General features: G+C 48.5%; 1 protein-coding gene across 2 annotated transcripts in view; it reads right to left on the bottom strand.

Annotated features, from left to right (window-relative positions):
* DNAH7 (dynein axonemal heavy chain 7) overlaps positions 1-13,852 on the bottom strand; it is a 1,158,398-nt gene that overhangs the window by 33,682 nt on the left and 1,110,864 nt on the right. For both annotated transcript variants that reach the window (XM_069225862.1, XM_069225863.1), the window contains one exon: positions 246-349. In XM_069225862.1, the coding sequence (XP_069081963.1) occupies positions 246-349 (104 nt within the window). The remainder of the gene's footprint in view (positions 1-245; positions 350-13,852) is intronic.

Genomic DNA, 13,852 nt, shown 5'->3' with positions numbered 1-13,852 from the left:
CTACGTTAAGATACGTGTTAATCTACAGGTTGAGAATTCATCAAAGGAAACAATCAAATACATCAACACCCTTTAATTTGTGGGTGCCAAAACATTTTATAATTGTCTACCTTTATCTGCTTCCAGAAATTAAAGGGCACATTTCTGATGACCCTAATCATGAAAGTACTGCTTTTTGTCTTTTAATTTTTTTTTATATTGCCTGACTTTTAATTATGAACATTTAGAGAATTAAAAATACTGACCACAGGGACCGGATCGTAAAGGATCTTAGGATATGATTCTCCTAGTTTTTTGGTTTTCCTATCCCAGCGTGCACCATCCAGAAACAATCCACGGACATAGACACCTATAATAAAAAAAATACATTTATTATCACTACCAGATGTGATGTAATTTGTTTTTCTAGTTGATAAAGAAGTTACTTACCTTTGATAACAAATTATCTGGAAGAGAAATTACATAGGTGCAGATTCCTTAACTTTGAATTTCCCAGATCTCAGACTGGTTCCGTAAGATCTTTGTGTGAGCAGTACATTTGCACACCATCAAGTGGCTTTGCTCAGTCACTCGAGTCGGTGTCTTTTGCGCCGGAAGTGATCACGAGGTCACCTATACATACACCAGCTTGGCACACGTACGTTAGATACTTTTCAAGACTTTCCACACCAGGAGCGCAGAGCCATGAAAAGCACCGACATTGCAGTGTCCAAACTAGGGCCCTGAAAGGGATCATCCCTAACCTTAGAAACCTGCCCGCAGAGCGGGGAGGAATGGGTCGGTCTGTAGGGAATCTTCAGCTAGATATTCTCTTTACCAGACAATTCATTACCAAAGGTAAGTAACTTTTTCATGTGATAGAGACATCTAGCTGCAGATTCCTTACCTTTGAATATATACCCAACCAATACTAACCCCAGTGGTGGGCTGTTGAGAAACTAGTTAAACTAGGAAGTCCTGTAGGACCGAACAGGTGAAATGCCCATCCCTGCGGACCTGACTGTCCAGGCAGTAGTGTTCAGCAAATGTGTACAGGAATGTGCCTGGTAGATATTTAGGACTGGGACTCCACGTGTTAACGCAGCGGTCACAGCCTTTCCCATGATGAAATAGGCCTTTGAGCCATTAGGGAGACTGTTTCTTAGTCAGGGCATAGCAGATTTTAATGCAGAGAACCTGCAAGTGTGAAATTGTTTGTGTATGGACTGCCCGACTGTAGGAAAATGCCACTGTTGGCATGGTTAACCCCTAAATCTTTGTCTTTTGTTGATGCTAGTTCCGATTGGAAGTGTCCTGGGACCCTGCTAACCAGGCCCCAGCACCAGTGTACTTTACCTAAACTGTACCTTTGTCTCCACAATTGGCACAGCCCTGGCACACAGTTAAGTCCCTTGTAAATGGTAACCCTGGTACCAAGGGCCCGGTGGCCTGGGAAGGTCTCTAAGGGCTGCAGGTTGTATGATGCCACCCTGGGGACCCCTCACGCAGCACATGCACACTGCCTCATAACGTGTGTGCTGGTGAGGAGAAAAAGACTAAGTCGACATGGCACTCCCCTCAGAGTGCCATGCCCACAACCCACTGCCTGTAGCATAGGTAAATCACCCTTCTAACAAGCCTTACAGCCCTAAGGCAGGTGCACTATACCAAAGGAGAGGGCATAGTTGCATGAGCACTATGCCCCTACAGTGCCTAAGCCAATTCTTAGACATTGTAAGTACAGGGTAGCCATAAAGAGTATATGGTCTGGGTGCTTGTCAAACACAAACTCCACAGTTCCATAATGGCTACACTGAATACTGGGAAGTTTGGCATCAAACTTCTCAGCACAATAAATCCACACTGATGCCAGTGTGGGATTTATTGAGGAATACACACAGAGGGCATCTCAGAGATGCACCCTGTAAACCAGCTCAACTATTAGTGCTGACCAGTTTCTGCCAGCCTGCCACATCCAGATGGGTTTCTGGCCACATGGGGTGAGTGTCTTTGTGCACTCTGTGGCCAGAAACAAAGTCTGTACTGGGTGGAGGTGCTTCACACCTCCCCCTGCAGGAACTGTAACACCTGGCGGTGAGCCTCAAAGCCTCAAGCCTGGTGTTAAAGTACCCCAGGCCACTCCAGCTAGTGGAGATGCCTGCCCCCCGGACACAGCCTCACTTTTGGCCGCAAGCTCAGAGGAGATAGTGAGAAAAACAAGGAGGAGTCACCCTCCAGCTAGGATAGCCCCTAAGGTGTCCTGAGCTGAGGTGACCCCTGCCTCAGGAAATCCTCCATCTTGCTTTGGGGGATTCCCCCCAATAGGATTCGGGATGTGCCCCCCTTCCCACAGGGAGGAGGCACAAAGAGGGTGTAGTCACCCTCAAGGACAGTAGCCATTGGCTACTACCCCAAAGACCTAAAAACACCCCTAAAATTAGTATTTATTGACGACCCAGAACTCAAGAAACCAGATTCCTGATGACTTACAACAAGGACTGCTGACCTGAAAGCCCCTCAGAGACGACAACTGACTTGGCCCCAGCCATACTGGCCTGTCTCCAGACTCAAACAACCTGGCCAGCGATGCATCCAGCGGGACCAACGACCTCTGCCGACTCAGAGGACTGCCCTGCAACCCAAAGGACCAAGAAACTCCTGAGGACAGAGGCTCTGTTCAACCATCAAAGAAACAACCATCCTTAAAGGGACTCCAGCCTCACTCTGGAAGCGTGAGTCCCCAACACTGCACCCGACGCCCCCGGCTCGTGTTTAGTAGAACCAACACTGCAGGGAGGACCCCCAGGTGACTCCAACAATGTGGATACCCTGGGACAACCCCCCTTGCACCATCACAGCGACACCTGCAGAGAGAATCCAGAGGCTTCCCCTGACCGCGACTGCCCGGTAACAAAGAACCCGACGCTTGGAATAAGCACTGCACCCGCAGCCCCAGGACCAAAAGAAACCAACTACCAGTGCAGAAGTGACCAGCAGGCGGCCCTCATCGTTGTCCAGTCGGTGGCTGGCCCGATAAGCCCCTCTGTGCCCTGCCTGCATCGCCAGAGTGGCCCCCGGGTCTCTCCACTGATTTCAACCTAAAACCCGACACCTACTTTGCACACTGCACCTGGCTGCCCCTGTGCCGCTGAGGGTGTATTTTGTGTGCCTGTTTGTGACCCCCCAGTGCTCTACAAAACCCCCCTGGTCTGCGCCCCGAGGACGCAGGTACTTACCTGCTAGCAGGCTGGCAGGAACTGGTCGGCCTAACACTAGGAATTGGACTGGTATACAGGGGGCATCTCTAAGATGCCCTCTGCGTACATTTTTCAATAAATCCCACACTGGCATCAGTGTGGATTTATTGTGCTGAGAAGTTTGATACCTAATTTCCCAGATTTCAGTGTAGCCATCATGGAACTGTGGAGTTCGTGTTTGACAAACTCTCAAACCTAAAAGGTAATACAATAAAAAGTTCTACTCTTTATGGCTACCTTGCACTTACAATGTCTAAGATTTGTCTCAGACACTGTAGGGGCATAGTGCTCATGCAACTATGCCCTCACCTTTGGTATAGTGCACCCTGCCTTAGGGCTGCAAGGACTGCTAGAGGGTTGACTTACAGCACTCTGAGGAGAGTGCCATGTCGACTTAGTCATGTTCTCCCCACCAGCATACACAAGCTGTGAGGCAGTGTGCATGTGCTGAGTGAGGGGTCCCCAGGGTGGCATATTACATGCTGCAGCCCTTAGAGACCTTCCCTGGCCACAGGGCCCTTGGTACCAGGGGTACCAGTTACAAGGGACTTATCTTTGTGCCAGGGCTGTGCCAATTGTGGGAACAAAGGTACAGTTTAGGGAAAGAACACTGGTGCTGGGGCCTGGTTAGCAGGGTCCCAGCACACTTTCAATCATGACTAGCATCAACAAAAGGCAAAAGGTTAGGGGGTAACTATGCCAAGGGAGGCATTTCCCAACAGCGCCTATGTTATTTGGGCCCTACTTTGACCTCTGCATCTGACCGGCCATGTTTTGCTGGTGCTGGGTGTCTGGGGTTGACTTGAACCCCCCAACGGTGGGCTGCCTATGCCCCGGAGACTGAACTTGTAAGTGCTTTACTTAGCTGATAAACTAACTTGTACTTACTTCCCCCAGGAACTGTTGATTTTTGCAGTGTCCACTTTTAAAATAGCGTATTGCCATTTTTGACCCAACTGTGTATATTACTGTTTTAATTCAAAGTTCCATATTTACCTATGCCAAGTACCTTACAATGTATGTACTTACTTGAATTCTGAATCTTGTGGTTCTAAAATAAATTAAGAAAATAATATTTTTCTATATAAAAACCTATTGGCCTGAAGTTAAGTCTTTGAGTGTGTGTTCTCATTTTTTGCCTGTGTGTACAACAAATGCTTAACACTACCCTCTGATAAGCCTACCACTCGACCACACTACCACAAAATAGAGCATTTGTATTATCTAATTTTGCCACTATCAACCTCTAAGGGGAACCCTTGGACTCTGTGCACACTATCTCTCACTTTGAGATAGTATACACAGAGCCAACTTCCTACACCGACCTTTCTTTGCTCCAACATACCCCATGAAGAGTTGGTCGTCCACCCCGGACTTTTTTGTGCAGTCAAGGTAGAATGAAAACGCTCTTTTATATCCAGACAGTGGAATCGCTCCTCTTGTTTAGATGGATGTGGAGGAGTGTAAAAGGTGGGCAGGGTGACTTATTGTCCCAAATGGAATGGGGTCACTACTTTTGCTAGGAATGAGGCCCTAGTGTGAAGCACTACTATGTCTTGAAACAGTCAAATAAAGAGGCTTGGTGAAAAAGCCTGCAGCTCACTCGCCCTCCTGGCAGATGTTATTGCCACTAGAAAAGCTGTCTTGATGGTAAGCAGCGTGAGGGGACAACTGTACAATGGTTAAAAAGTATCGAACATAAGGTAGGTGAGAACCAGATTAAGGTCCCACTGAGGCATGATAAAGGTTGAAAGGGGAACCATACGCACAAGCCATTTGGGAAACCTATTTACAATAGGGGACTTAAACAAAGAGAGTTGATCAGGCAGCCGTAGAAAGGTGAAACAGCAGAGAAATAGCCTTTAAGATGTACCCAGAGCAGAGCCCTGCTTGGCAAGGATAAGAATGAAGACAAGAATATCACAAAGAGAGGCAGAAAGATGGTCGATAGACTTTTCTGTACAATATAATACAAACTTTTGCCATCTTCAGGTATATACAGTCTTACTGGAGGCATGCCTGGCTGCCAGAATAACATTACAAACTTTGGAAGGAAGGTCGAGGCTGTCGCCTCTCAATCTCCACGCAAGAAGGTGGATAGTTGACAGGTTTGAGTTGAGAACCCTCCCTGCTGCTGTGACAGAAGATCCTCCCAAATGGGCAGCCTGATTGGATGATCAATGTTCATTGTCAGAAGCTCGGGATACCAGACTTTCAGTGCCCAGTCCGGAGCCACAGGGATGATTGGGCCTGGTCGTTCTTGATCTTCTTGAGAACTCTGGACAGAATTGGTATGGGTGGAAAAGCCTGAACTCCACTCGAGACGAAAAGCTTCACAGCGATAACTGCCTTTAAAACTCCAACATGCAAAACCGCTGACATTGCATGTTCCCTTTGGAGGTGACAGAACTAACCAGCGCTCTCTCCACTGCTGAAATTGTCCTTGCGCCACATACGAATGGAGACGCCATGTGTGATCCGTTGGGCATCGACGAATGAGTTTGTCCGCCCTGGTGTTCCGAGAACCTGCCAGATGTTGAACCACCAGGATTATTTGTTCCATCCATGTCCAGAGATGCAGAGCCTCTTTACAAAGGTTCCATGACCCCATCCCGCCCTGCTTGTTGCAATACCAAATGATGGGAGTGTTGTCTGTGAACACCTGCACTATTTTCCCCTTGACAGAAAGAGAAGAAATACTTTCAATGCTAGTTGGATCACTTGGAGCTCCAGCAAGTTGATGTGAAGTCCGGATTCCGGCAGAGAGCAGAGTCCACTGATCTCCACCTCTCCCAGATGGCCGCCTCATCCCAGGAATGATACATCTATAACCATTGTGAAATCTTATTGCGGAAGGGAGAGGAGTCTCCATTTGACCTAATTGTGGTTTGTCAGCCACCACTTTAGGTCTTTTGCAGTTCCCTTTGAGATCTGGACCACGTTGGAGAGATTCCCCAGATGCTGAGCCTAATAGAACTTCACCTCCCACTGCAGTGCCCGCATATGTCACCTGGCATGACTCACCAACAGGATGCAGGAAGCCACAAGGCCCAATAGCCTCAGAGTCATTATGATTGAAATACCAGAGAGGCTGAAACATCTGTATCATAGCCTGAATATCCTGGACTCACTGTTTGGGAGGATAATCCCGAAACTACGCAGTGTCCAGGACAGCTTAGATGAAAGGGAGCATCTGAGACGGAGTCAGGTGTGACAGCGAATGCAGGAGGTCCGCCGTAGTTTGGAGGTGAAAGACGACAGCCTGGGGCAAGCCCGCCTTCAACAGTCAGTCGTTGAGATTGAGGAACCTCTTATCTCCGCAGATGAGCTGCAACCACCACCATCACCTTGGTGAACACCCGAGGGGCACTGATAAAGCCAAAGGGGAGCACGGTAAACTGAAAGTGCTTGTGGCCTACCTTGAACCACCGCAGGTAACCCCTGTGAGCAGGCAAGATGGGATGTGGAAATACGCATCCTGCAAGTCCAATATTACCAAACAGTCTCCTTGATCTAGGGCAGACAAGACCTGAGCCAAAGTAAACACCTTGAATGTCTCCTTCTTGAGGAAGAGATTTACAGGTCAGAGGTTTAGAACAGGTAGAAGACCTTTGTTCTTTTTGGAAATCAGACAGTAGCAGGAATAACAACCACTGCCTACTTTTGATATCAAAGCGATCTCTATGGCTCCCTTGGCCAGGAGAGCTGTAACTCTCGGAGGCACTCACCCCATGTGGCCAGAAACCCATCTGGTTGTGGCAGGCTGGCAGTAAGGACCGATAATACTCTGAAAGCTGACCTTGTGTTGGTGGTAGAGGGGGAGGATTCAAAGAGGAGGAAGTAGCCCTTCCGAATGATCTGCAGGACCAACCTGTCTGACGTATTCTTTCACCAACTGGACAGCCATAATACCTTTTTAGGAGACTCGGAGGGCTTAGAGGCTGCAGCTACCGGGGGTTGGTGGTGGATGACTTCTGGCTACCTGACCCACAGGTCTGGAATGCACCACATCTGCGCAAAGCTTGGGGAGCTTTTGCAGGATGGTGGCTGGCATAGGGTTGGCACCATGCCACGCCCCTTCCATAGCCATAAAAAGAGACTGGGATCACTGAGAGGCCCAAGGACATAGCTTGCGAGTCCTTAAAGCACTCCAGCGCCAAGTCTGCCTTCTCTCTTCTGTCCTGTCAATGGGGTTTGTGATGCGAAGGCCAGTCTTGGAGATGTGATGCGCAGTCATGGTGATGTGTCAGTTCAGATGAGCAATGAAGCTCCAATGTGGAGCTTTTGGTGTCGAGACTGCCGTCAATGAGAGATGTGAGAAGCTCTGTGCAGCAGCAGTTCCAAAGGCGATATGTCAAACGCAAGATGCAGGATGTGGTGGCGATGTGAGTATTTTGTGAAGGGTTCAATTCACGCAGCAGCTGCAATTCTGCTCAAGGATGCGCTGCTCTGCTCAGGAGATGCATCGGTTCTATTCGGGGATGTGTCCCTCAGAAGACAGGATGCAACAGTTCCAATGACAAGCAGTTTAGGATGACTTCTAAAGGTCCAAAACTAAGTGGGGGGGTTGTACCACCCAGTCAGGGTAGACTCACAGATGGAAGAGTCCAGATAGGCCTTGCAGTAGTGAAGAACAAGTTACTTACTTTCGGTAATGCTTTTTCTGGTGGAGACAATGTGCCAGCATTCGACTGAAGTTTTCTTCCTAGCTCTCCACGTGGACGAGGACGTCACAATTGCACAGCTCCACACGCAACTCCGTCTGACGTCATTGTGGCAATAAGAAGTCCTTGCCGGCGTGCTGATGTCAGTTTCACCATTTTTTTACGTGCCTTCGAGGCGAACAGGTGAATACCGACCTCACAAGAACAATATATATCAATCCAAATACAAATATGAACCACAATATTTGTTTATATAAAAACACCAAAAACGTATATACATTTTTTATAAAAAGTCTTGGTATGACCAGACAGGCAACTGGGAGGCAGGTGGGACTTTGAGGAATCCACAGGTAGCTACTGTATCCACCAGAAAAAGCGTTACCGAAGGTAAGTAACTTGTTCTTCTGATGGATACAACTACCTGTGGATTCCTCACCTTATGAATAGAATCCCATAGCAGTCCCTCACTCTGAGGTGGGTGCCTGACCGTTCAAACCAAGAAATCCTTCAAAACAGAATGTGCAAAATTGCCGTCCCTCCTAACTTCCGAGTCTAAGCAACATTGCTTCACGAAAGTGTGGAGGGAAGCCCAAGTTACAGCCTTACAAATTTCAGCAACTAGGACACCTCTAGCCAAGGCCGAAGTGGCAGACTTAGCCCTGGTGTAATTGGCCCTAATACTTTCAGGAGGAACCTTCTTTGCTAGTGAATAACAAATCTTTATGCAAAGAATGACCCACCTGGAAAGGGTTCTCTTGTAGACGGCCTTGCCCTTCATCTTGCCCACATATCCAATGAAGAGTTGATCATCAACTCAAAAGTCTCTTGTCCTCTCAATGTAGAAACTCAGAGCCTTTTTTGGATCCAAGCGATGAAGTCTTTCCTCCTCCTTTGATGGATGAGGAGGAGGGTAAAAGGATGAGAGTGTTACATATGAAAGCGAATGACTTCTTTAGGAAGGAAAGCCTCCCTGTTTCTCAGCACCACCATATCAGCGTGAAAGGTTGTAACAGGAGGTTTCACACCAAGAGCCTGAAGCTCACTCACACGCCTAGATGACGTGATAGCCGTTAAGAAAACTGTTTTTAAAACTTAAAGCCTCAGCGGGCAAAAATGCATAGGCTCAAACGGTGAACCCATTAAAAAAGTCAGAACCAAATTCAAATCCCACTGAGGCATGACAAACGGAGTGGGAGGAAACATGTTAGTCAAACCTTTCAGGAATCTAATAACTATAGGGGACTTAAATAAGGAAGGCTGATCAGGAAGGCAAAGAAAGGCCAACAGCGCTGATAAATAACCCTTCACAGTCGCAACTGCACAACCCTTCTGCGCCAAGGAAAGGGCAAAAAGCAAAACATCAGACAAAGGGGCCTTTAAGGGATCAATTTGCCTCTCTCCACACCAAGTAACACATTTTGCCCATCTGTTGGCATAGACAGTCTTGGTGGAGTGACACCTGGCCGATAAGATAACATTCACCACTTCGCGAGGGAGAGAAAAGGAACTCAGATTGCCCCGCTTAATCTCCAGGCATGTAGTTGCAGGCTCAGGAAGAGGGGGTGAAGAACTTGCCCCTGCGACTGTGAGAGGAGGTCTGCCCGGTAAGGGAGACAGAGCGGCGGGCACAGTGAGAGTTGGAGAAGGTCTGTGTACCACACCCTTCTTGGCCAATCCGGTGCTATTAAAATGACTTGAGTCCGATCTTGGCGAATCTTCCCCAGAACCCGAGGAATCAAGGTTATGGGGGGAAACACGTAAAGCAACTGGTCGTACCAAGACATCTGAAATGCATCCCCCAACTCCCACTGAACCGGCTATTGGAGGCTGCATAATGACGGGCAGTGTGCGGTCTCCTAAGTGGCAAACAGGTCTGTCTGTGGAAATCCCCATATCCGGAAGATGTGAAGAACCAGGTCTTGATGGAGACGCCACTCGTGATCAGCTGAGAAATGCTGACCGAGACTGTTTGCACATACGTTGAGAACTCCGGCCAGATGGTTTGCTACTATGAAAATCTGATGGTCCTCTGCCCAGGACCAGAGCTGCAGAGCATCTCTGCAGAGAAGGCAGAGAAGGTACGACCCTCCTCCTCCCTGCTTGTTGATGTACCACATCGCTGTAGTGTTGTCCACCAAGACTTGAACTGACTGATCGCGAAGGGATGGGAGGAAGGCCTTGAGAGCCAGATGTATTGCCCGTAATTCTAACAGATTGATGTGAAACATTTGTTCTGCTGGAGACCAATGGCAAGGTCCCCCAGATGAGCTCCCCACCCTAGAGTGGAAGCATCCGTTATGACTGTGGCCACTGGAGGTGGTAGGCAAAACGGCCTTCCTTTGGAAAGGTTGCTGTCCATAGCCCAACCCTTTGTGTTGAAACCACTGCTTACAGAGGCACCCCTGGAGGGCCCTCATGTGCCAACGTGCATGAGTGACCAACAGAATGGAAGAAGCGAACAGACCAAGCAGACGTAGGACCTTGAGGACCGGAACAGCCGCTGCATTCTGAAACATTGGAATCAACGCCTGAATGTCCTGAATCCTCTGAGGTGGAAGGTAGGCCCGATTCAATGTTGTGTCCAGTACTGCACCTATGTCTGCTCCTCGTGTTCTAACCCTCCCCCACCCTCTATAAGACCTATATAGAGGGTTGGCGGGCTGCTGCATGCTTGACTGTGGCCTCCCACGAAAAGAGGACCCACGGCCAAAACCCCTGAACCTCCGAAAAGATCTAAAGGGTGTGGACGCTGAAGCCTGGAGTCCCAAGGACTTTGCAGTAGCCTGCTGTCTTTAAAACACTCCAAAGCTGAGTCGGCTTTGGACCCAAACAACTTCTTGCCATCAAACAAAAGGTCCAACAGAGTTACCTAAACATCCGTGGAGAAGCCAGAAGAACTGAGCCACGCATGCCTCCTTGTCACCACTGAAGTGCCCATTGCCCTGGCAACTGAATCTGGCATATCCAAACCAGACTGAATAACCTGCTTGGCTGCCGCTTGAGTGTCCAACAGGAGTTTATCAAACTGCCCCTGCACATCCTGAGGCAAGCTTGGCACAACAGCTCTTGCCATGTCCATCAGGGCATAAATATACCTCCCCGGCACACAGGTAGCATTGACAGACTTCAAGGCCATACCGCATGAGGAGAAACCCTTCTTTGCTGTTTGCTCCATTTTCTTAGACTCTCTATCTGATGGAGTAGCAGGGAACGAACCAGGTGCAGACCGGGCAGAACAAGAGGCTTGCACCACCAAGCTCCCAGGTGTTGGATGCTGAGACAGAAACTGCGGATCCCCTGGAGCAACTCTGTACCTCCTAGCCACAGTCCTGGAAACTGCTAGAGTCGTGACAGGCTTGCTACAAATATCTAGAATGGGCTCAGTAAGGGTATCTTTAAAAGGGAGGAGGGGCTCAGAAGACGTAGAGGAAGAATGCAACACCTCAGTCAGAATGTTTGTCTTCGCCTCCGATGCTGGTAAAGGAAGCTCCAAAAACTCAGCAGCCTTTCTTATTACGCTCTGTTAAGATGCTGCCTCAGCTGTGAGCTCGCCAGGGGATGAAAAATCCCACGCAGGGGATGTATCTAGGCCACTTGCAGAGTCCAGGTCCTGAAATTCAACCATAGGCTCAGGAATCTCACCTTCCTCCACCAGCTCATGCCGATACTCCTGCTCCTCCAAGAGCCTCAAGGCCCTCCTTCTCAACATCAGTCTGGCCTCCAAACGCGGCATAGACAGCGAATACGTTGACGACGCCTGTTTCAAAGCAGATGGACGTTCTGGTGGAGGAGAGGGTGGACAGACACTGCGGCCCAATCGGGGCCTATCCGGCACCGGAATCAACTCCATCGGTGGCGTCGGCAACATCATCGGGGGTGATGACATCATTGGTGCCGAACCAGCACCTTCACCTGGATAGAAGGGTACAAACAGAACCTGTTTGTATAGCGCCGGCAAACCCAGTGTGAAAACTAATGGACCTGTGGGACCAGCCGGTGTCCCAGCAGGGGCCATAGCTCTGTTGAAAATGCTAAACATAGCATTGAGGAATGCTGATGGATCCGCTCCTGGAGTCGGGAAGGCAGGAAACCTCTGCTCCTCATGAGGCGCTTGAACCGAATCCGAAGCGTGCACACCCGACTCCTGACCATGAGTTGACACAGGAGAAAAGTGAACCGGAGGGCCTGCCAGGAACTCAAAGACATCTATCAACGTCGGTGCCAGAGAAGCATGTGGACTCTGAGTGACAGTTGGACTGACCTCCCACGCCATAAGACGCTGTCTCAGAGGGGACCGAGACCGAACCCTGGAAGAATGGCGTCGAGAACCGTGCCACCGCCGCTTCTTATGCGACCTTGAGAACTTCTGCGAAGATGAATCCCTCGCCTTAGATCTTCGATGACCCATATGTTCCTTCTTAGCTTTTGCCAATTCGAGTTTAGCCTCTCTCTCCTTCAAGGCCTTCGGGTTCATCCGCAGGACACGCACCCCTCCACGTCGTGGTCCGAGCTCAGGCACCACAAACAGACCTTATGAGGATCTGTAACCGACATGCGACCCCCGCACTCATGACAAGGCTTAAAGCCTGATTTTTTGGTAGAGACATTGTAACTCACCAACTCCTCGAAACAGTAACTGTTCGAGAGCCAGGAAAAAAACGTTAGCGGCGAAGGCGTGGAAAAAAGGGAACTGACGTCAGCATGCCAGCCAGGACTTCTTATTGCTACGATGATGTCAGACGGAGTTGAGCGCGGAGCTGTGCAACTGTGACGTCCTCGTCAACGTGGGGAGCTAGGAAGATAATTTCGGTTGAATGCTGGCCCATTGGGAGAATTCATAAGGTGAGGAATCCACATGTAGTTGTATCTATCAGAAAAATGAATATAAGAGTTTTTCAAGATCCGAACATGTAAAACCTATTTGTCCCGCTTTTTAAATATATTGCACCCTGCCCTCAAAGCTTTCCAGGGCCTACTCTAGGGGTGACATATCTATTACAGAGGAAAGTTGGCCCTGGCAAAAGGTTTATTTTCCCAGGTTGAAATGGAAGCTTAAAACTGTGCACACAGGTTCTGCAATGGCAGGCCTGAGACATGTTAAAGGGCTACTTAAGTGGGTGGCGCAATCAGTGCTGCAGGCTCACTAGCAGAATTTAATTTACAGGCACTGGGCACAAGTAGTGCACTTTAGTAGGGATTTATAAGTAAATTAAATATGTCATTTGTGGATACACCAGTATTAGTAATGTTTCAGAGGGCACAGCACAAGCACTTTAGCATTAGTTAGCAGTAGTAAGGTGTGCAGAGTGCCAATATCACCAAAAACGAGATCAGGAAAATGGAAGAGGAAAGCAAAAGGTTGGGGGGAAGACCACCCTATGGATAACATGTCTAAAAATAGTTTTTTAAATTACTAAATATTAGAGCCCATAGTTTTATAAATGTCTGAGTCCCAGTATTCCTTATCATGTAACACAATTCCAGGCAAGCAACATGGCTCATTACAATAAACCAGGAGACTAAGCTAGATTTTCATCCTTGCTTAATTGATGGCTGAGGAACCACAATTGATAACAAGCATTGACAAAGCTAATTGGTCTCAGCTATACAAGAGTTATTGGCTTTGGCAATGTGTTTTGCCATGTTGTACACCCATTTGGCTGCTGTTCAGCATGGCTAAAAGTTCGTGACATGGAGTGTCAGAGTGGAGTGGGGGAGTAGGTTGCCAGAGTGGATTTGTTGGAATGTTGTAAAGTACAGTAGGAAGAGTAGAGTGTTGTAGAGTTTAGTAGAGGGGAGTAGAGTTCAATGGCAGAGAGTGTTAGAGTGGGGTGGAATTGGGTAGAGTGGGGGTTGGAGTGGATTAAGGCAGGGGGTGGATTGGAGTAGAATGGGGTGGACTGGATTAGGGTTGAGTGGATTGAAATGGGGCAGGCTGAATGGATTGGAGTG

Source organism: Pleurodeles waltl, chromosome 3_1 (assembly GCF_031143425.1).
Source record: "Pleurodeles waltl isolate 20211129_DDA chromosome 3_1, aPleWal1.hap1.20221129, whole genome shotgun sequence".
NCBI lineage: Eukaryota > Metazoa > Chordata > Amphibia > Caudata > Salamandridae > Pleurodeles > Pleurodeles waltl.
The sequence above is the reverse complement of the archived record's forward strand: the minus strand, read 5'-3'. Positions and strand labels throughout refer to the sequence as shown.